Source organism: Alligator mississippiensis, chromosome 2 (assembly GCF_030867095.1).
Source record: "Alligator mississippiensis isolate rAllMis1 chromosome 2, rAllMis1, whole genome shotgun sequence".
NCBI lineage: Eukaryota > Metazoa > Chordata > Crocodylia > Alligatoridae > Alligator > Alligator mississippiensis.
Window position 1 is genome coordinate 242,085,003 of NC_081825.1, and position 24,142 is coordinate 242,109,144.

Consider the following 24,142-nt stretch of genomic DNA (forward strand, 5'->3'; position numbering starts at 1 on the left):
TTCCAGTTCCAGATTCTGTAATAATGTACCCCCAGCTGACCCATTCTACATGGCTATCTGGTTATTTGGGGTGGGAAGAGTCAAAAGGTGGCTGGCTGCAGTGTTAGCAACATCATTTCTGTGTGTGACAATGGCTGCAGAAACTGGCTTGCCTTAACTGGGCTGGCCTAATGGGTACCTATAGGCCAAGACTAATGCAAAGAATAAGAGATTTTTCAACAGGGTTTATTTTCTTCTAGAGAAAGAAGAGCGAACTCTGTTCACTAAAATTCAGATGTATTAAGCAGCTCAACTTCTTAAAGCACCAACAGTAAAACAACGATTTACCTCTTCTCTACTTTGATATTATAAATTTCATCACAAACTGCTTGTAGGTATTTCTGCTTTGGTAATCGTGACATCAGTTGTTTCACAGTTGCATAAAATGACTGTTCGTCTCCATCATACTATGATACAGGAGGCAGAAATAACAAGAGGCATTTTCATACAGTATTATACTTTACTGCAAAAAATATTGCATCTAGGACAGTTCATGCTTCTGATACGAATGGAATATCAATACCCTCCTACTTGGCCTACCACAAATCCAGCTTCTTGTAAAAAATGGATAGAACAGCATTTGTGGTTTGGATCTGTTTATAGCAGCAGTGTTTGGATAGAGGGTCCTGGTGGGCAGTTCTCTCCTTCAGTCTGAACAGCATCATGTTGGGAAGGCTCAAGTGTTCTGTTTCTCCTCTTTGGAGAGGGCCACTTATGTAATCCTGTACACACTTAAATTGCTTTTAGGTACTATCTGCTACATGAGCCTTAGTTTTCTTTGGCTCCTCTAATATTTAGGTCCCATATAATATCAGTGGGAGCCAACTTTTCAGGTGTGCCACAAGTTAGCCCTGTATGTTCCCTGAAGTGCCACTCAAATCCCCTTCTGCCTGCCACCTCCCCAACCTCCCACAGGTTGGCCACTTGTATTAAACAATTTTATGCGGCTGATTTACTGTTCATGAATATCATTAACAACACTTTATATTGTGCACCATACACTCTTTGATTTTTCCATTCAATTTTTTTTGTGTCCTACAATATGCAAGTTACAAAAGTAATTTGCAGTTCTCTAGTCCAGTGGTTTTCAAACTTGCTAAAGGCATAGAACCCCTTCATTAAACAAATTGTCTGCCATTCATACATCTTTGGAAGCCCAAGTTTGACAAGTGTATCCAGTATTTCATTGTCACAGGACTAACCTCCCTATTGAGAGTTATGAAAAATTAAAGGGATGCTAGACTACATTAGGTTTACCTTTCAAATTAACCTCTGTATGGTAGGCACCTGCTGCATTTGAAGCTACCCTGAACTGAAGGGAGAAGAAACTTTTTCCTGCACCCTATACTCCAGAGATTGTGTTGGAGGTGGTGCACAGTGACATAATCTATCCTCAGCGTCAGTCTTTTAGGTCCATCTCCTTCTAACTCAAGCATGTGTGCCTTTATTGAACTGCATTCCCTTCTGTAGTAGAGTGAAAAGCATTCTATACCACTGGGGGGCACTGACAGCAACTGGGAAACTAACTGGAACTGTGGTTAATTTTAAATTGGCCACTGTTTGGGACAGTCATAAGCAGCCAGATGTTTTTAATGCCTACCTCAAACTTTAAAAGGAAAATTCTGATTAATTTCAAAATTAACTTCAATTTGGACCCCATTAACTTTTAAAAATCTAGCACGTTATACGATTACTTTGGACTTACTTCTAGTGAGAAGAAGTGCATTATAGTTTCTTTTGGTAGATCAACCTGCAAAAATAGGGCAAAAGAAGTCAATATCAAAGAATCACACTACATAGTTTAATAAGTAACAACTGTATTCCTGTCACTAGTTTGGTCATGTGAATCAGAACGTATGGCTGGAAGGAAATCTCTAGAGTCATCTAGTCCGACCCAGTCTCAGAGGCAGTATCCCTATCCAAACCATCCCATAAAAGTCCTTATCTAATCTATTACTAAATCTACAGTCAACCCTATCGCATAATAATATGCATAATGCCCTAATTTGCCATGGATAAAGCAGGAGGGACAACCTGCAGCCAGTGTCCTGCAAGGGTTGTTAAAATGTACTTGAGAGATCCAAGGAAGAGGGCCATGTTTCCTGTTACAAAGGAAGGCATAAACCCCCATAGTCCATAACAATCTGATCATGGGGTAACATTCCTAACCCTGAAAGCTTGCTAAAATTTTTTTTCCCAACTATTTAAGTTGGTCTAGTAAAGGATATCATATTCACCCAAACAACCTTGTCTGCCTAGGAGAAACATAGCCCTCTAGGTGATAAGGTAACAGTAACCTGTGGCAGCAACAAATTACATCAAATCCACTGGCACTGGGGTGCTGGGTGGAACTGTGCAACTCTACATCATACAGTTAGCAGCAATTAAATAGTTAAAATGTAGACATTTTGCTGTATGCAGGAGATCCAATTACCCATTGGAAAAACACTTCTCAGAGAGTTAACTAAATATTACACAGACTTCATTTTACCACGAGAAGCCTTTCATCACAATAGCATAAGAGTGTTAAAAAAACTTCAAGCAGAAGATTCCTGCTAGCTGGGCAGCTGTCACCAGCAACTAACAATGCTGATCCAAGTATCAAACCTGCCACAAAACTAGTGATGTACTGTTTTTATTTTTAGGCCTTAGCAAAATGACTTACTGCCAAAATTTCAATCTCGCTTATTTTCTGTTGCAAGTTAGTGATGAACGTCTGCAGTCTTGTTTGCACCTGCAAGTTAAGTTTAATATTTTAGTGGTAAAAGTAGTAGACAAAGGTCTCCTGTTAAACACTGATGTTGAGGAACTCTGTTTTCTACATGACTGATTCACAGTTTATAAGGCCATTGCAATAATGTCCTCTAACCTGTTACAGGTTATGGACCTAAGGACTTCCCTGGATTAATTCTTGCTTGAACTAGAGCAGATGTTTTGGAAATACAATTCAGTCCTAACACGTACGCTCACAGTGAGCTGGTCGAAAAGTTAATTACTTTCACTACTAACAATCTGCACAGTATATCTAGTCTGAACTTGGGAAGCCTTAACTACCAGCCACTGGATTTGTTAGACCACTGTCTTACAGACTAAAGAAAACAAAGTATAATTTTTGCTTAGAAATTTGATATGACCCAGCTTATAGGTCCAAAGCAGAGTGGCAGTAAGACCCATGGGCTGCTGTTTCTCTCTGCCACCTGGCCATGATGCAGCATGGTGCAGACAAAGCACTGTGCTGCTGAAGCCCCCACACTACAGGTTGGATCCAGTGGCTCCAATGGGTCATAGGTTGCCAATCCTTGTGCTAGGTGGTAAGTGTGAGACTGAAATATTTTATGGCTCTCAGGAATGCAAGTGTAGGTCTCATGCTCATTCATAGAATATTTGTGCCATCCAAATACAAGTGTGTGTTAGGAGAGGACTAGATGACACTAACAAGACTTGGCATACAAGGTTGTGAATTTCCCTGGATAGTCTATCTTTTTGTTTATGTGGTTAAGTAGATACCATCTTTTACAAGGTTATGAGATGCTCTTGCAGTTGTGATGGCACAGAAAACAGTCCCAGAATGCACTATGGTCCATATATACTACTGCAAGAAGTTAGCCTATGTGGGAGCACAGGAAACTTGACCACTTTGTGCATGTGGCCCCATAGCACTCCTGTCTCCTGGGGCAAACTGCAAGGTGGCATGAAAATGCACACGAAATGCCACAGCACCCTGGGTGACAATTGCTGTTCTATCATTACAACACTACACATTTTATTTTAATAAAAAAAAGTAATTGCTTATATACAGTGTGCGGGAAATTTTTTTCTTATTCCTGGTAGTTTAAGAGAGTGAATGAAATACTAAACTACAGGGACACACGTTTGAGTGCCCTGGATATACATTTTGTATAAAATGTATGTTGAACTTGTAATTTAAATTATTTTGGACGCTCAAAAAAGTTAGAAAATGCTAAGATTAAGGTTCTGCAATCTTAACTGAGCTTCCTTGGGCACATGCGTTATGACAACCCAGTTCCACATTACAAAGAGACTGAGACAACTGGGAACCTATTTGTTTGGTCCTTCTCCAATGCAGACACATCCGTTTTCTCCTTGTAACCCTCTGGGGCCTTATGCACTGTTCATCCTGAGTGAGGCATGGATCCCACAAAAGAAACTGTTTGTGATCATTTAATTAAGGCTACAGGGGGAAATGATGTCAAGCATTTCCTAACTTCGGAGTGCTTGATTTGAAAACTTAATGTCCATTTGGCAGAAGTTTTCATAAGTAGTCATCCAAGTGGGTTTTTTAAACAAATTTCAAGCCAGAAATGAAAGGGGAAAAAGAAAGCACCTGCATTTACCTGAATTTCTTGACGTCGCCTGGCACTGGCAGACAATTTCTCAGGTGCTATAATGCTCACAGTTGGAACTATAGAAGTTCCATGCATTTCAAATAAACCTACAATGCAAATGTTTCAAAATGTAATCTTTTTTTTTTTTAAACACATGAATATATTATACACCACCCTGAGAAGTGCCTTTAGCCATGTAACAGTTGGTAAAAAGAAAAAAGACATTTTTATTTTATTATGTTTCTCATAGTGTATATTAAAAATATATAATACCAAATTCTTTAAATGTAAAGAGTATTAGAAATGAACACAGTTGATGTTTCTAAATAATCAATAACTGTATACCTGAAGTGTTAGAAAATGATCCCTTTAAATTTTGTATTGAGAGATTATCTGAAGTTTCCCTAAAAGCGAGCAAATAAAAAATGAATTAAAAAAACAGATGCAATCTAAAAGCAGTACAGTGGAATAAACATGAACAAACTTAAAATACAAAGGAGATTTTAGGCACATATTTGCAAACTAAATTCTGCATTTTTTATTAGTTAACAAGCCCTATAACACCTGCATTTGTTCCTAAAAACTTGTGTACACTAAGTGCTATGAGCTAGCAGACAAGAGAATAAACAACAATCCTTACATTTCCTCTGTACTACAAAGAAATTCCTGCATCCTATCTATTTAGACAACAGCCCATATTCTCATACCTGGAATGTTAATGTCAAGAATTTCTAACTATACTTTTCCTTTCATATAAAGGACTTTCCTAGAATTACAGCATAAACTAGGACAGCACCTGTCCAGGCAGGTGTTTTAACATGCAACATTGGAACGATTTACCTCAGATAAAAAATTGGCCTTAACTCTTTAAAGCATATGAATTTTGCTTCAAAATGTCTCAGTTGCTAGTAAAAATAAATATCCTTCTGGAGAGTCTTATGACACAGGAATAATACAAATCCCACTACCCACCCTAAGAAGGAATTAGGCAGTGCTTTCTCAAAGGTAATTTTTATTGAAAATAAATCTCATGGAGAGCTCCTTTAAAATGCCATATTGAAAACTTAATTCAGTTTATGAAAACATTTCTAATTTTAACTGGTTGCATTCACTTTTTATGCTCCTACCTGTTATTTCTTTCATCAGAGACTTTGGTCTTCAGTTTCTGGACCAGGTGGTCTACTAAATCAGATTCTAAAATCCTTTTCTCTGTCTGCCTTTCCTTTTCGAACGATTTCACCTACAAAAGATTAATTTAAATGTTTCAAGGATTCATAGATTGATATTACTTAAAAGATAAGTAAATATACTTTGGAAAAATGGAGAGAAAGAAAAAAAAAGTCTTACTAGATCCATCACCTACTAAGGATGAAATAATCAGGTGGACAGAGACTCACTTCCTATGATCACTGGTTAATTAAATCCTCTGGTTTGCTTGATTAGATTTTTGCAACCCAACTAGTAATAATTTCCGTTGCATTTCCACTGCTTAAGCTTGGCCATTTGCCTTTGTTAATATGCAATAATCAGTTTAGGATTGATTGGTACACAGCATTCACAGTATACTGCATTCATTAAATTATTTCATTAAAAATAATTAAATTTGGAATGTAGCTGCCTTTCACTAATTTTCAGAGGTGACTTCCAAATTTCAAAATTTACACGCATTTTCCCAGTTTTTATTTATTTGGAGATGAACAATTAAACCAGAGAGCAAGGATGCCATTTAACATACAATACAATAGTATATTTTTTCTCTGATAGAGCACTCATTTTTTAAAAAAATCATGCATGCATGCATCTTTCTATCACTTTTTGATCAAATAATTTTCAAGATCAACCTGTTCATAAAGATATTTTGCTAGAAGTAACAAAGTGAAACACATTTTAATATTGCATATTAGCTATATCACACAATAATGCCATACACTGTCAAATGACTTTAATAAGTTAAGAGTTTTTCATTAAGACAAAGACAGTAACAATGGCAATGACTCAGAAACAGTGATATTTTATCATCATTTCAATATTTTATTTTTTTTAAATACTGTAAATTTTTAGGGCTTATGAAAAGTACCAGCTTTGTTGAGAACTTTGGGCACCAATGACTAACAGATACAGTACAGACAGTGACAATTAAAGCTTTCCCAACAGCAGACCTCTGCAAATCAACCCTGACCTGAAGACATAACGTGGTTTGGTATCCATGTCTATTGAAGCCTTATCAGCTGTCAATTTTGGTGGTATTTATGTTGGGATGTGGACATCTGTCATCTTAAAAACAGACAGACCACCAATTCATTTAATAATGTCATGAAGCAGCCATTAGGTGGTGGCAGAATGTAGTTACTACCTCCACTTCCATTTAAACATATGCCCCCACGCACTTTAAATGAAACACAACTGCCATAATTTTTCAATTGTAATTAAAAGTTATGTGATTTGTGATTAAAAGTTATGAAATTGTTTTTCCTGGAAGATATAGACAGTTGGACAAAAGCTAAAAAGACGGGTCTGCCGTGTATCTACTATTCATTTTTCAGAGTAATGGTATGCTTGTTAGTTACTCAGAAACTCACACTTAATCAGTAATCTGTTATTCAACTGTTAAGAGTTCAATTTCCAGAAAATACGGTACCAGTATTAGCTTTAAGAGAAAGATTCAGAAGAGCAGATTATTCATGTGAAACATTTACAAAAAAATCTCCCTTGCCCCAATTTTTACCTTTACATGATTTCCTTCTTTATCAGAGACAAGAGCTGCATATGTAATTCCAGAATATCTGCAATACTCCTGCAATTCCTCTTGCGACTAAAAGAAAGAAAGAAAACTGGTAAATTAGGAGGACAGAATTATTAAATGAATATATAGAAAACCAGAGTATTTTCCTTTCAATTAAACTGAAAGGAAGTGGCTATAATTAGTGGATCTATTCTTTTCTGTGCAGGAGAAAACTTTATATATCAGTCCAGGAAGAACACTTTTCCGCTGCTCACTCTTACAGGCCATCTATAGGATCACCCTGATTTGACCCACTTGGATAGGATTCAGCAAGATTAAGAAGCAAAAGCTTAATGTTTCCATCTGTAAGCAATGATGTATTTTTGATGATCTGTCATTGTGATGTAGCTTTCTCTGTGAGACAGCCCCACATCCTGCCTGCAAACTACATGGGTAGGGTAGAGCACTGCCCACTGCTCCACTGATTATAGTCAGGCTTTATGCAGGCTTGGGGTTTTCCTGCGAGATTTTTGGAGCAGAATCAGGGCCAATTCTTGCTATACCAGAATAAAAGTACAGCCATTCTCCAGTTATACGATACTGCATAGCTTAGCTATTCTAGCTACATTCTATAGCCAGATTAAAAACAAAAGAAAAACAGGCCAACACTCTGTAAACAACTTCACAAAGAGGAAAGCAACCTGGACACAGAAAAACAAAATCAAACAAACAAAAAAACCCACATGACTAAAAGGGCATTAGCCCCAAATTGCACTCACATTTTTCCAGCATATGGCCAAATGTGAGGAAAACTAGAAAAAATGAAGATAATGCTAAGATAATACAGTCACCTCAAGGCAGTTAAGTGCCTCAAAAACCCTGTTGTGAGCTGGTGAAGGAATAAGTCAAACATGATGGTTAAGGGCTTGCAGACCAAGCCCTATGAGGAGAGGCTAGAGAACCTGGACCTTTTCAGCCTCCGCAAGAGAAGGTTGAGAGGCGACCTTGTGGCTGCCTATAAGTTCATCATGGGGGCACAGAAGGGAATTGGTGAGGATTTATTCACCAAGGCGCCCCCGGGGGTTACAAGAAATAATGGCCACAAGCTAGCAGAGAGCAGATTTAGACTGGACATTAGGAAGAACTTCTTCACAGTTAGAGTGGCCAAGGTCTGGAACGGGCTCCCAAGGGAGGTGGTGCTCTCCCCTACCCTGGGGGTCTTCAAGAGGAGGTTGGATATGCATCTAGCTGTGGTCATCTAGACCCAGCATTCTTTCCTGCCTATGCAGGGGGTTGGACTCGATGATCTATTGAGGTCCCTTCTGACCCTAACATCTATGATTCTATGATTCTATCAATGATAGAAAAGGAGATGCCATGATATTTCCTTTGTCATTTACCAATTACCCAACTGAGCAATGGTTGCAAAAATCTAAAATTTGCCTGAGAAGTGCAAGGTGTTCAAGTACTTCATTGTCCCACAATCCAATTATCTAGGCTAGACATTTATCTGCTGGATTTCAGTGGGACTCAAGCCTTTAAATACCTGGATATGCTTAAAGGTTAATGTAGCTGCAACAATTCTAGCAATATTGTTTATCAGAGCAGTAATTCAATTACACTGCTCAGTAGTTCCAGGTACAGTATAACCTCATAAATCCAGATATCAAATATCCGTAATTCTCAAAAATCTGGCACTTTTTAAAACTACACTAGATCGGGAAGTAGCTGCAGCTGGTCCCAGAGCAGAGGGGGAAGCTTGCACATGGTGGCTGTTGCCAGCATCCACCACCCTGCACCGCCTCTCTGCGTGCAGTCACTGCTACTCCTATCCTCCCCCCCAGCCCCAGCTCTGGGACTGGTTGCTGCTCCAGTTTAAAAAAATCCGGAGTCTTCAAATTTCCGGCAGGTCCCAAGCATGCCAGATTCATGAGGGTATACTGTATAATAAATCTATAGTCGGCCTTGGGATATGGAACATATCCTTAACTCTGATCCCTTTCCACTCAAACACCGTACTGTTTGTGATCATTGGTAAAGCATTTATCTAAAGTTTACAGCATCTCAAGAACCTTGGGCTCTTCATAAATACAAGTATTAGCATTACCCGTCTCATTCCAAGAAGGCAACGCAATTTAGTGGATATAGCACTGGACTTGGAACAGAAGGCACTTTTACACATGCTCCAGGCCGGGTGGGGGGAGCAGTGCTTTAATTAGAGCGGCTCCAAGAGTGGCTCCAATTCATTTAATAATGTCATTAAACAGCAGAATGTAGTTATTACCTTCATTTCCATTTAAACATATGACCCCACACACTTTAAATGAAAGAGCGGCTCTAGGCTCTAATTAAAGTGCCATCGTGTCTCCTGCACCAGTGTCCCTGCACTTAAAAATGGTGGCGGGGCACTTGAACTAAAGCTCCCTCAACAGGCTTTAGTTCAAGTGTCCCCACTGCCATTTTTAAGTGTGGGACGCTGATGCACAAGATACAGGAGGCTGGGGAAGTGTGGCAATTGCCACACTCCAATAGGCTGGATTAATCAAGCCTGCTCCGACACGCTGGAATTCCAGTGCGTCAAAGCAACCTTGGCATTCACGTATAGGCGCCCAAAAAGACATAGGTTTTCCTTCCACTGGGCCACAGATGCAAGGGATGGTTCAGAACTGAATTCAACAGGAATGTTTCCATGGACTTTTGATCATAACCTCAGTACTACAAGGGCAATGAAAACATTAATTGATATTTGAATTGTAAGCTACACATGCTCAATATTAACATTTTATAATTACACAACCTCTAATGGGGAACCTCAGTAATACCAGCCCTAGTAAAAATGATATGCAGGTAACCAATAGGTAGACAGAAGCCTTACCTGGGACCAGTCATACATGATTTCAGCTGAAATTCCTGCAGTCCAGAGTTTCTGAACAATGTTAATGGCTCTCCCCATTGACATCTGTCCAACACTTACAACCAACAAATCACAGGAGCTAACAGTAACCTGAGAATAAGGCACACATGAGCAAGTTGTTAGACAACTGCTGGAAAGCACATGGAAACTCCTTCCCCTGCCCGGACAATCAGCAGTGCTGACTGACACTGCTGCATAACAAATTGATAAGTTTTCCATATATAAAATCTCATTATTAGGTAGCCATCTTATATTTGAGTAAATAAAGTTTATTAAAAGAAAGGACTGTAATTCTTCGGACTTGTGTGAAACACGAGTGAGTGAAAGGGATGTTGGCTGAAGTTAGGTTTTTTGGGTAAATCTGATCTCTTTTATTAGACCAACTAAAACAGTTAGAAAAATTCTTTGCAATCTTTTGGGTGCAAACATTTTTCTTTTTGAGATCCGAATCATTAAATAGACATCAAAAGGTATTTTATGCCATTATGCTTCTGCATTTCAGTTTTCTGATGAATATTTCTAGTTCTCACTGGAATGTTAAAATATCTACATAAAAAGGAAGTAACAGGAAGTCTACTGCCTAAAGATTTCTGTTTGCTATTTTAATATGGAATTACTTTAGGACCTATCAGACTGTCAATATTTCTTGCCCGTCTTTGGCTTCATATGGAATTACTGAAATCTCAGGAATAATAATAAAAAAAGTAAAGCAGGAGCTGAGACTTACAGGGTCTTCCATGCTGGAAACAGCAGTGGTAATTTTATCGATAGCTATACTGACTCCAACAGCAGAAGGAACTGGTCCTACTGTTTGTGGCCCTCGAAACTGTGGAATCTGAGCAGACAAGAAATAGTTCTGTTAGAAAGATATCAAAAAATATATACATTTAAAAAAAACCCACAAAGTTAAGTATGTACCAGGTGATCATATCTGCCTCCAGCTGCAAGGATTTCAGGAACCGTTCTTTGTCTCCGTTTGATGTATGCTATAAACTGAAAGATAACTCCATTGTGCTGCTGTACTTTGTATACCAGTCCCAAATTTATAGAAACCTGGAAAACAGAAATAAACATTACAAGCTTGCTAAGTGCTACAACAGTTCTGTCTATCCACTTCAGTATCTTAAATGGCACTGAACTGACACTTTTCAAAACTTAACATAGAATGTGAGAAGATTAAGACAGAAAAGAGGACTGTGATTAAAATAATGATACCTGAAGAGTCGGGACGAAATCCAAAAATCAGAAAAAAAGAATCTGAAATATTACAGGGAACTTGAATTACAACACATCTAAACCCCAAATTGAAAACCTCTCAATACAAAGAGCCAGTTCCATAGTTTCTGTTTTGTACACTTCATTTTTTAAAGGTAACAGCCCCTTTTCAGTAATATACAAAGAAAATGATTTTCAGTCAATAATTTAACTGAAATATAGTTTATTAAAAATTACTATAGTTATTTAGATCTAAATAATTTTAAGAAGAGCATTCTCTAATTGGTAATACAAGTGAAAGTGCAGATTTAAAAATGGGGGTGTAGGTTGTAGCTGTGTTGGTCTAAGGACAGGTAGATTAGGTTCTTTGGGGGAGTCTGATATCTTTTATTAGACCAACTTAAATAGTTGGAAAACAATTTTTAAGCAAGCTTTCAGGTTCAAAAACCCTTTGTCAGGCTGAGGAAGTTTTAGCAGTTGGTGTACGCTCTTCGTGGATGGAATGAAAAGTAAAGAAGCCAGAGGCTGGGCTGGTATGCATACAAGACAGGCGGCAGTCAGTGAAGATGGCAGTCAGTGAATGTGGTCTGTATTTTATCATTCCGGATACTGATCATCATGTCTAAAAAGATGTTGGTGCTGGAGTATTCTAGATAAAGTCGGATGGAGGGATGGTGACTGCTGAATTTCTGATGGAACTCAATCAGAGATTGCAGGTTTCAGTCCAAATGATGAAGATGTCATTGATATATCTTAATTATAGCAAGGATTTGATGGACTGAAAACCTGAAAAACTGAAAAGGGTTGGACTGAAAACCGGCAATCTCTGATTGAGTTTCATCAGAAATTCAACAATCACCATCCCTCAATCCAACTTTCTCTAGAATACTCCAGCACCAATATCTCCTTTTTAGGCACGATGATCAGTATCCAGAATGATAAAATACAGACCGCATTATACAAGTAACCCACAGACCAACATACATATTTGCACAGAACCAGCAATCACCCTAAACACACCAAAAAAGCTGTGATATACAGCCAAGCCCTCAGATACCACTAAATTTGCACTGAAGAGAACACTCGGGATTGCCACCTCACCAACCTTCAAAAGGCTTTCACCTAACAAGGACACTCCTCCAGAGAGACAGATCGCATGTTTGAAAGCCACCCGGACACCACGTGAAGAACTGCTGCAATACAGAAGAAAACCCCTCACAAATAGCACACTACTGGTTATGACATATCACCCCTCCCCTGAACCCGTACAGAAAATCCTCTAACAATTGCAACCCATACTAGAAAGAGACCCTATTCTTAAAGAGATCTTCCCAGAGCCACCCATCCTAGCCTTCAAACAAGCACCGAACCTCACTAACCTCATCACCAGAAGCAAAACTTCCTCAGGCCCAGAACACACCAAGTGGATCCTGACCATGCTATGACAAGAAATGCAAAACCTGCCAACACCTCTCCACCACCCCCACAATTACTACACCCCACAACAGAGCCATCAGCTGCACCTCCGGAAATGTAATATATCTCATCCAATGCACCAAATGCCTTGATGGAAAATATGTAGGAGAGACCAAGCAACAACTGTGCACCAGAATGAACGCACACCGGAAATCTATCAAAGACAGGAATACCCAATTACCTGTGGGGGCACATTTCTCACAAGGAAGCCACTCTCTCTCCAATCTCTCAGTCCTGATCCTCAAAGGATACTTACAAAACACTTCCCAGAGATGAGCCTATGAACTCCACTTCACCAACGTCCTGGATACTAAAATCATGGACTACAGACATTGGATTTATGACACATTATAACCTGCCTGACATCTGACTCCCCAGGTACTTCTCCACTATTCATCCCCTTTTTCTTCCCCCATACCCAGCCTGTCTCTCACCCATTGACTCAATCTACATCTTCACTGACTGCCTATCTTGCATGCATACTAGCCCAGCCTCTGGCTTCTTTACTTCTCATTCCATCCACGAAGAGCACATGCCAACTGCTGAAACTTCTTCAGCCTGACGAAGGGTTTTTGAACCCAAAGCTTGCTTAAAAATTGTTTTCCAACTATTTAAGTTGGTCTAATAAAATATATCAGATTCACCCTAAGACCCTTGGCAATCTAAAAACGGGTCATTTTTAACAGTCATTTTATGCAGTCCTACAAGTTGATGGCACCTGCTCTGTGCTCAAGGTTATGAGTGGTTTGGTTCCCAGGGAAATGTTTAGGAAAAGCAATTCTGTCTCCAAATTTATAAATCAATCAATTTAACTAGAATTCTTTAAAAACAAACAAACAAACCAACCTGAAGTTTTATGCCAAGCTGCTTTAAGAGACTTATGACTTCCTCTAAGTCTTTCATGCCATGCTTCACCAGCTGCGTGACACCTGTTTTTTGTTTTATCATTGTGTTTAGAATTGGGAATATGCTGCTTAACTCTCCCTTCTGCTCAATGAACCTGTAGAGTCGACAAAGCTGAAAATTGAAAAAGATAATGCTATACACAAGCTTGAACAAGAGGAACCCCACCACAGCACGTAACTTGGAATGGGACAGAGAGAAATGTATTATTTTCCCTTGTTTTGCACATGGGTCTACTACTTTATTAGTAAACTCGAGTGCATACAGAATGTCTGAAAGTTGGAAGGTGAAGGTCTATCTCCACCCAGGCTTTATAGCTATGCATCTAATTTTGCAAAATCTGATTTTAGAACACCACACACCATTTTTCTTCCGGAAATTTTAATTCACAATGTTGTATTTAATTCCAAACATTTGCATAATTTGAAACACTAATATTCAAAACATGGGAGAAACCTGGAAAACAGGAATGCTGATACAGGGTGATAATGGGCCCTTCCCACAGTGATAAAACAGCAAAGAGACCAATATAATTCTAGCTGCAAAAGAGAGAGGCATCTCTCTCTTCATGGATTGCACTGTCTTAGTAGAGTTTTTATGAAAATTAAGGTACCACAGATTTATAGCAAGTTGCCAGGAAATATAAAGCTTAATTGAAATACTTACACTATTTGGTGACAAAGAAAGATTGCAAAATTTGGCTTCCACTTCTCTTTTAGTTAGCTTTTCAGTCTAAAGCAAAACAAATCATCATGCATCAGCAGCTTTTAAAAAATTCAATTTTGATAAAAAAAATCTATCAAATTGTTGGAGACAAGGATTAAGACATAACTAAGTGTTTTTTTTCCTCCTTTTAAGAATTCTACTTCAAAAGTGCAATTACCCTCTGAAACCTCCCTGTAAGAATGGTAAAACTGAAATCCCGTATTAGTCTCTGAATGCCACCACTTTCACTTCGGTCACTTTACAAGAAAAAAGTTCATACAAAAAAAAAATCAGCTTTTGCTAAAAGTTTTAACAGAAATTAATGCTAAACAAATATTTATATGAGCATGTAAAAGCCAATATGGAAAGCTCTTGTAGGTATTTAAACATCCCTCTAGCATTTATAATATGAAGTTCAGTCCATTTTTTCTGATCTGACTGAGCAATGTGAATAGCAAAAACTATGAAAAATATGAAACTGTTTAAATAACAGGAACACGTTCTTCAACTCTCCCTTCTGCTCAGTATATCTGTAGAGTCAGAGCTAAATTAAAATCAGATATGTTATATGTATGCTAGAACAAAGGGCACCTAACTCACAGTATAGCGCTTGATGTTGGACAGTGAGGCCCCCTCTACATGTTACAGTTATTGTGCAATTAACTAGTTAATTGCATAGTTAACTGAGATCAGCTACATGCGAAAAGCACCCATCACGCTATTAAAAAGACCTCGAAAGTATGTAGTAACTTTGTAGCATGAACTGAACTAATGTCATTAAAAAACTAGGCGACTGTGGCATTGATGCCTACACAGTCAGATGGATTGCAAATTGGCTGAAGGGTTGTACTCAGAGGGTGATGGTGGACGGGTCATATTCGACCTGGGGGGAAGTGGGCAGCAGAGTCCCCCAGGGCTTGGTCCTCGGGCCCGCACTGTTCAATTTCTTTATCAGCGATTTGGACGACGGGGTGAAAAACAACCTGTTCAAATTTGCTGATGATACCAAATTTGGGGTGAGGTGGGCATGCTAGTAGGGAGGGAAAGACTGCAGCAAGACCTGGATAGGTTGCAGGGGTGGGCTAACAAAAACAGGATGCGTTTCAATACTGACAAGTGCAGGGTAATGCACTTGGGCAGTAGTAACCAACAGCACACTTATAAGATGGGAAACTCCCTTCTTGAGAGCATGGAGGCAGAAAGGGATCTTGGAGTCATCATTGACTCCAAGATGAACATGGGCCGACAATGCAAGGTCCTGGCTGGCAGGGCTAACCAGACCTTATCGTGCATCCACAGGTGCATCTCAAGTAGGGCCAAGGAGGTGATCCTCCCCCTCTATGCAACACTGGTCAGGCCACAGCTGGAGTACTGTGTCCAGTTCTGGGCGCCCCACTTCAAGAGGGATGTGGACAACATTGAGAGGGTCCAGAGGACAGCCACCCGCATGATCTGGGGACAGCAGGGCAGACCCTACAATGAGAGGCTACGGGACCTGAACCTGTTCAGCCTTCACAAGAGAAGGCTGAGGGGGGACCTGGTGACTGTCTATAAACTCACTAGGGGGGACCAGAAGGGATTGGGGGAGACCTTGTTTCCCCTAGCGCCCCCTGGGATAACAAGGAATAACAGCCACAAGTTGTTGGAGAGTAGGTTTAGATCAGACATCCATAAGAACTACTTTACAGTTAGGGCGGCTAGGATCTGGAATCAACTTCCAAGGGAGTGGTGCTGGCTCCTACCCTGGGGGTCTTTAAGAAAAGGCTTGATGCCTACCTGGCTGGGGTCATTTGAGCGCAGTTTTCCTCCTGCCCAGGCAGGGGGTCAGACTTGAAGATCTAGAAGGTCCCTTCCGACCCTACTTCTATGATTCTATGAATGTAGCTGAGGTTAACATAGAGTGTAATAATAGTAAAATATAACCATGTTAGTCTTGTCCTGTAAGCAACTTGAAAACTCCATTTTGTATCCTTCTGCTTGACACAAGTGAATGAACTCTGCATAGCCTTTACTTATGAGTGTGTGTAAAAGGGTGAATGGTGAAAGAATGGCATAGAGATAGGAGAAGAAGATTTAACTTTTTATGTAAGCAACAAGGCACCAAATGTAAGTTAACAGCCAGTAACTAACTAACAAACAGCCGAAGAATCCCTTTGAAGCTCTAAGGCACAAAGGAAATAACTGAAGAAAAAATTCTGCAAGATGGGCAACAAGAACACTCCAATGCTAAGATAAGCTGAAGACAAAAAAAGAACCACCACAAAAACAAAAGCTGGGTATAGAAAAACTCCAAAGCACTCAAACAAAGGATGCCAATCCCTATAAAAGAACACTTTGAAAATGCCAAGTTGGGCAAGTCTCTTTCTCTACTGCTGTTTCATCGGAGCACAGATGCATCTGTTCACCCCGCTCCAGCCGTTATCTTTAAATCTGCTATCTTCAAATCATCATCATCTACTCAATAAGCCTGGGTTGGCCACCCTGGGCTGATATTGAGCAACTATATCTGGTGTATGTGTAGATGAAATAGTTGTCTCATGTATGTGTATGCCTGTGTGTAATGATGTGTATGATGATCTGTGTGTGTTTGTATGAATAGCGTGCCCGAACCTCTATGTCTAACTCATGTAATCAATAAACGCAGTACCTTGCCTTATCCCCTTTTATAAAGTCTCGCTCGGGATTTGAGCAATTGGCAATTTGTGTAACAACTTTATAGCTGGTTGCTATTCAGCCTTAATTTGCACATGTAGCAAGGAATACATTGCTGTTACACAATCTGTTGGTCCTCCGGCATCCCTGGGTACATTACCCCCTCTCCAGTATAAACTTCTCTGAAAAAGAACGTGGAGGAAACCCCTACTCCAGCATAGTTCTAAGCCCTACGTTCATTCCTCCTACTCAGCAGCACCCAGCAGAAACACCATGCCCTGACTGTAGCAGGCAAACTGAGTTATGCTCAGGCTCTTAGCATAACTTTAGGCCTTTCTGGATCTAAGCAATTAAATTGTACAAAGCGCCTTATAAGGCACTGGGAAAAATGAGTACTGTGATTGGTACGGTGGGCTAACTAGGTACAGTAGTTTCCCTAAAAGGAAAGACGATAAAAAATGGAATAGGATTGGAGTATCTTATCTAAAAAGATGAGGTAAGACACTCGAGGATTGGACAGTTTGAGATGAGAAAGTTACAAAAGTAGTGGACAAACAAAGAGACAGTGTGTGTTTATGTTGCTACCCTGGGAAGACAGAAGCAGACTTGGAATTCTTGCTTTGAGTAACAAAGAATCCAGAAACTAACATCCCACACACCCAGCAGAGGATCCGAGGCTGGTATCACTGAAGGTTGCTGCTTTAATGTCTAAGGAACTGCTTGCCAGGTCCTATTACAAGGAAGAATACTTGTAACGAGCCTAGGGGTTACTAAATAAAGTTCACTTGATACCAAATTGGACAAGGGGCTGTGTCAATCCTTAGGGGTCTGTGGTAAAAGGAATCATGGGTAGTCATGGGGGACCTAAACTACCCGGACATCTGCTGGGAGACGCAGACAGCAAGGTCCCATCGCTCACGCAGGTTTCTAACCTGTGTACAGGACCTCCACCTGACACAGGAGGTGCATGGTCCCACTAGGGGGAATGCCATAGTGGATCTGGTAATGGCAACAGGAGATGACATGATAGGGGACCTCCAGATCGGTAGCCATTTGGGAGACAGTGATCACCTAATAATAGAATTCAACATAAGACGGCGAGTGGGTAAGGTAACTAGTAGGGTGAAAGTGCTAGACTTTAGGAAAGCTGATCTCAATGCACTCAGGCGATTAGTCAAGGAAGCACTGCAGAGTAGGAGTTTTGAAGGGATGGGAGCCCAAGAAGGGTGGCTGTGCCTAAAGGAAACTATCCTTCGGGCACAAAGCAAGACGATCCCCGAGCGAGGCAAAAAAGGGAAAGGGGCCAGGAGGCTTCCATGGCTGACCAGAGAAATCCAGGGCAGCCTAAGGGCCAAAAGGGGAGCACATAAAAAGTGGAAACAAGGTGAGATCACTAAAGATGAATATACCTCCTCTGCTCGTGCTTGTAGGGAGGCAGTTAGGCGGGCCAAAGCTACCATGGAGCTGAGGATGGCAACCCAAGTAAAAGACAACAAGAAATTGTTTTTTAGATATATTGGGAGTAAAAGGAAGGCCCAGGGAGGAATAGGACCACTGCTAAATGGGCAGAAACAATTGGTGACAGATAGGGGGGGACAAGGCTGAACTCCTCAATGAGTTCTTTGCCTCAGTGTTCCTAAGTGAGGGGCACGACAAGTCTCTCACTGGGGTTGTAGAGAGGCAGCAGCAAGGCGCCAGACTTCCATACGTAGATCCTGAGGTGGTGCAGAGTCATTTGGAAGAACTGGATGCCTTTAAATCGGCAGGCCCGGATGGGCTCCATCCGAGGGTGCTGAAGGCACTGGCCGACATCATTGCAGAGCCACTGGCAGGAATATTCGAATGCTCGTGGCGCACGGGCCAAGTCCCGGAGGACTGGAAAAGGGCTAACGTGGTCCCCATTTTCAAGAAGGGGAGGAAGGAGGACCCGGGCAACTATAGGCCAGTCAGTCTCACCTCCATCCTTGGTAAAGTCTTTGAAAAAATTATCAAGGCTCATATTTGTGAGAGCCCGGCAGGGCAAATTATGCTGAGGGGAAACCAGCACGGGTTTGTGGCAGGCAGATCGTACCTGACTAATCTAGTCTCTTTCTATGACCAGGTTACGAAACGCCTGGACACAGGAGGAGGGGTGGATGTCGTATACTTAGACTTCAGGAAGGCCTTCGATACGGTATCCCACCCCATACTGGTGAACAAGCTAAGAGGCTGTGATGTGGATGACTGCACAGTCCGGTGGGTGGCGAATTGGCTAGAGGGTCGCACCCAAAGAGTCGTGGTGGATGGGTCGGTCTCAACCTGGAAGGGTGTGGGCAGTGGGGTCCCGCAGGGCTCGGTCCTTGGACCGATACTCTTTAATGTCTTCATCAGCGACTTGGACGAGGGAGTCAAATGTACTCTGTCTAAGTTTGCAGATGACACAAAGCTATGGGGAGAAGTGGACACGCTGGAGGGCAGGGAACAGCTGCAGGCAGAACTGGATAGGTTGGACAAGTGGGCAGAAAACAACAGGATGCAGTTCAACAAGGAGAAATGCAAAGTGCTGCACCTAGGGAGGAAAAATGTCCACCACACCTACAGCCTAGGGAATGACCTGCTGGGTGGCACAGAGGTGAAAAGGGATCTTGGAGTCCTAGTGGACTCCAAGATGAACATGAGCCGGCAGTGTGACGAAGCCATCAGAAAAGCCAATGGCACTTTATCATGCATCAGCAGATGCATGACGAATAGGTCCAGGGAGGTGATACTTCCCCTCTGTAGGGCGCTGGTCAGACCGCAGTTGGAGTACTGCGTGCAATTCTGGGCGCCACACTTCAAGAAGGATGCGGATAACCTGGAGAGGGTCCAGAGAAGGGCAACTCGTATGGTCAAGGGCCTGCAGACCAAGCCCTACGAGGAGAGACTAGAGAAACTGGACCTTTTCAGCCTACGCAAGAGAGGGTTGAGAGGCGACCTTGTCGCTGCCTTTAAGTTCATCACGGGGGCACAGAAGGGAATTGGTGAGTATTTATTCACCAAGGCGCCCCCGGGGGTTACAAGAAACAATGGCCACAAGGTAGCAGAGAGCAGATTTAGATTGGACATTAGGAAGAACTTCTTCACAGTTCGAGTGGCCAAGATCTGGAACGGGCTCCCAAGGGAGGTGGTGCTCTCCCCTACCCTGGGGGTCTTCAAGAGGAGGTTAGATGAGCATCTAGCTGGGGTCATCTAGACCCAGCACTCTTTCCTGCTTATGCAGGGGGTCGGACTCGATGATCTATTGAGGTCCCTTCCGACCCTAACATCTATGAATCTATGAATCCTGGGGCAACACTGCCCCCCTTCCCCATGCAAACACAGAGCAGATAAGGAGGGACACCCCTGCCACAGTGAACTATAGCATCTGGGCAGCAGCAGCAAGCATAGGGGGGAGGGAATCCCCCCTATACACTATCCTGTACAAGGGTAGAGAGCCAGGGACACGCTGCTACCCAACACTGGCTGAGCAGTAAGCACAGGGGAAATCCCCCCCCCACACTTCCCTCCAGGAACCAGGGTCATCCAGTCTGGCTGGAGCAGAACTCGGATCTGCTAGTCAGCAGCAAGCAGGAAGGAGTGGGGGTGAATCCCCCCCACCATTTGTCTTCACAAGCACAGGGGGCTACAGACGCTGTGCCTTGCCATAGCAGAGCCTGGGTCTCCTGGGCAGCAGCAAGCACAGGGGAAGTAGAAGTGGGTAATCTCCTCAGAGCAGGCTGTGCTGTGGCCAGGCAGGGTATCCCCAGCTTCCTGCATGTGTGCAGGGAAGAACTAGGGGGAAGGGATTCCCCCTTCCCACTTGCTGCTGCTCAGATCTAGGCTCTGCTCCAGCCAGGTAGGGTGTCCCTTGCTCCCTGTACTTATGCAGGGGAAGTGGCAGGGGATTACCCTCCATGCCTGCTGCTGCCCAGGAGACCAGGGCCTCACTGAACTTTTGTGGAGAAGTGAGAGAGGGATTTTCTCCCGCCCTTCCCAGCTTGCTGCTGCCTGGGAGACCCAGGATCTACTTCAGCTGGGCATAGTGTCCCCAACTCCATGTGCAGGTCGGGGGAGCTGGGGTCAGATTTCCCCCCACCACCATCTTGCTTCCTGGGGAAACCTCAGGGATCCTGGGGATTGATTACTCTTTAGTAGAGTCATTTATTTTTTTCAGTGGTGCTGCTGACCAGTGAGAGCTCCCCCAGTTGGTCAGCAACCACAGTGCAAACTGTTATTCCTTTTTTCTTCTTCCTGACAACCTGCCCTATACAAGTGCAGCCCATGGACATGGCGCAATGTCTTCATCATGTAAGGAAGGCAATGCTATGACTGGAACAACATCTAGAGCCACACTGAAGTTCTATACCATGTACACTTATTTTACAGAGGGACCCACTACTACTTAATAACCTGGGGAATGGAGGGGTACCAAGATGTCAGAAAGTTGAATGGTGAAAGTCAGCCTCAACCCACATTCGAAAAATATGAACCAATGGGAAAAAAAATGAATGAAATGTTTTATTAAGCATTCCACATTTGAATTTTTAAACTAAATTTTGCATTTGTCACTAATCTTACCACAACATCATACAAAATGATGTAAACTTGATTGAGTTTATCTTCTGGTATTCCACAGTGCAAGAGTATAGCTTTCAATAAAGCAGTGTGGTTCAGGTAGATGCTGTAGTTTCTTTCCTAAGAGAAGAGAGGAAAAATACAATATTTTATGGGCATTCCAAAACGTAAAATAACTTTTCACTTTTATCCAGACTAATTCTGAACCTCCCTGTTATCTTAGTTTCCCCTCTGTACAGTCCAGAGCTGGCAAGATTTGTGCCCTTTTTTAACACCAACTTTAGTATTGGTATCAAGAGAGAAATATTCCCTTGAAGGAAGAGAGCCATTATATTTCAAGTGTTCTACTGCAACATCCTTTGCAAAACAACTTACTGTTCACTGGAAATATCATTTGCAAAACATTTTTCAGTCACAGTGATGCAGTTTTCAATTTTTATCAAAAGTCGAAACACAAAAATGTTTTCATTGGCAGATAAAAATTGTCTCTCTTAGTAGTCATCTTTGCTGGCATATTGCCTTATTTATGATCTCCTCTCCAACAAAACAACACATTATCATAAAAGTAGCTAGAGAAAGAAAAAAGAATATACTAGTCAGCAGAGCAAAGTGGAGGAACAACCTGTAGAACTGGAAATTCATGGATGATTTCTGAAATGGCATAGATTGTTTCTGCTATAGGTAAAAAACTATTTCCAGTGGAAGTGACAATGTCAAATGCACATTCCAGGAGTTCTTTGGGGTGACAACGGTCTAATCTCCGAGGCCTGTAAACTCGCTCTATACAATACCTACAAAAAACAAAAGGATAAATCAATACATATAGAGCAGTCATTGTGTTGAACAGTTATGTGAACAATGGGCAAATGTTAAACCTTCTTTGGATGAATAGGTATTATCCCTCTCAGCCATTTCCCTTACCTTTTCAAGTTTGATATACTATTTCTAGCTACAAATCTTGCAAAAGGAATCTGCAAACACAAAAAGATGGTTGAGATATTACATTATACATACACATGTGTGTGTATATAGACACACACACGCGCGTCTGCGCTTACACATACAATTTCATTCTGACTTGTGCCCTTAGAATAACATGGAATTATACACTATACAATTACCCATTTATTCTCCCACCTGTGAGAGTCTCTAAAAGTACTGAAGTAGCTGCAAGTATCTTAGATGTATTTTCTAGGAAAATGCTATTTCATCCTTTACACAGACATGGGGAGAGAAGCACAAGACTTGCATCCAAAAAGCAAATACAGGGCACTATCCAAAAGAAGTAGCCATGCTCAGTTCCCAGTGATGTATTAGGAAGTTATAAACTGCAGTACCAAGCCAGTGCTGCTGAGTCCACAATATCCTCAGGAATCACTGCTTCCAGCAAGGAGATCAAGACCATGAGGGCCCTGCCTATCAGATACTTAGATTTTCCTTTTATTCCAGTGGTATCACACTGGCTTAAAACTAGCGTGGCAGTGGGGAAAATAAGACTTTTTACCTACCATTTATGAAGAAAGACACTTTAAAGCAGGGATGGGGAACATTTGGCCCACAGGCCGGATGCAGGTGGCCAAGGACTCCATTTCTAAGCTGCCCCTGCCCACATGGCTTGTGCCAGTCTCCATGGAGACCCCAGTCTCAGCCATGCCGGCAGTGGGCATGGCAGAGCAGCACAGGGGGCTGCTCCAGAGCTGCTAGGATCTTGCAGCAGGGGCAGCTTGCTTCAGAGCCAGGACAGAGCGGCGATCTTTATCCTGCACACTCCGGGCAGGGGCATGCATTTAGGGAATCGTGGCTCTGCCCTGGCTCCAGACAGGCTGTCACTGCTGCAAAGAGTCGGGGCACAGCCACGATTCCCTGAATGCATGCCCCTACCTGGAGGGTGCAGGCTACAGATTGTGGCTCTGCCCTGGCTCTGGAGCAAGCTGTCCCGCTGCAAGATCCCAGCAGCTCTGGAGCAGCCTCCTGCGCTGCTCTGCTGCATGCGCTGCTGGCGTGGCTGAGGCTGGGGTCTCCATGGAGCCCGGCACAAGCTGTGCGGGCAGGGGCGGCTGGGAAATGGAGTCCCTGGCCGACTGCATCCAGCCAGCGGCCTGGAGGTTCCCCATCCCTGCTTTAAAGGCTTCTAGCCCGCACTTCTACTTATAGAAGTGTAAGCTGGCAATCAAGTACAAGCTGGAAAAAATAATTTTGTGAAGAACTATTTGGATAACAATTACAGAGGAATCCAAGAAAGAAAACTGACAGGGACACAGTTAAAAAAAAAAGTGATCTGATACTACACACACTGTATTGTTCTAGAATGATAAGCAGCTGTGATGTTATGCAGTAGGCAAATTATGATCATCATTATTAATAATAATAATAATAATAATAATAATAATAATAATAATAATGTGGTTCCTGGAACTCCTATGTACACATGACACACAAAAGCAAACATTTCCAGATGACAAACTGTTCAGTCTCAGCAAAGAAAGAACCATCTTGTGTAAAGGGCAGACCCTGTTGGAGGAGAGAAAAAGGGACTGTAATGGGCAGGTGGAACCTGCACATAACCCCTCTACCTTGGACCTTCATCAGAGAAGCCTT

General features: G+C 41.9%; 1 protein-coding gene across 1 annotated transcript in view; it reads right to left on the minus strand.

Annotated features, from left to right (window-relative positions):
• The window catches only part of EIF2AK4 (eukaryotic translation initiation factor 2 alpha kinase 4), a 72,537-nt gene that overhangs the window by 573 nt on the left and 47,822 nt on the right, over positions 1–24,142 (minus strand). Inside the window, exons 24-38 of the mRNA XM_006275882.4 lie at positions 22,466–22,515; positions 22,167–22,335; positions 21,548–21,664; positions 14,282–14,347; positions 13,559–13,729; positions 10,940–11,074; positions 10,749–10,856; positions 9,983–10,111; positions 7,111–7,197; positions 5,513–5,625; positions 4,731–4,789; positions 4,395–4,492; positions 2,705–2,773; positions 1,745–1,789; positions 328–446 (exon numbers count right to left, since the gene is read on the minus strand). Of these exons, the coding sequence (XP_006275944.1) occupies positions 328–446; positions 1,745–1,789; positions 2,705–2,773; positions 4,395–4,492; positions 4,731–4,789; positions 5,513–5,625; positions 7,111–7,197; positions 9,983–10,111; positions 10,749–10,856; positions 10,940–11,074; positions 13,559–13,729; positions 14,282–14,347; positions 21,548–21,664; positions 22,167–22,335; positions 22,466–22,515 (1,535 nt within the window). The remainder of the gene's footprint in view (positions 1–327; positions 447–1,744; positions 1,790–2,704; positions 2,774–4,394; positions 4,493–4,730; positions 4,790–5,512; positions 5,626–7,110; positions 7,198–9,982; positions 10,112–10,748; positions 10,857–10,939; positions 11,075–13,558; positions 13,730–14,281; positions 14,348–21,547; positions 21,665–22,166; positions 22,336–22,465; positions 22,516–24,142) is intronic.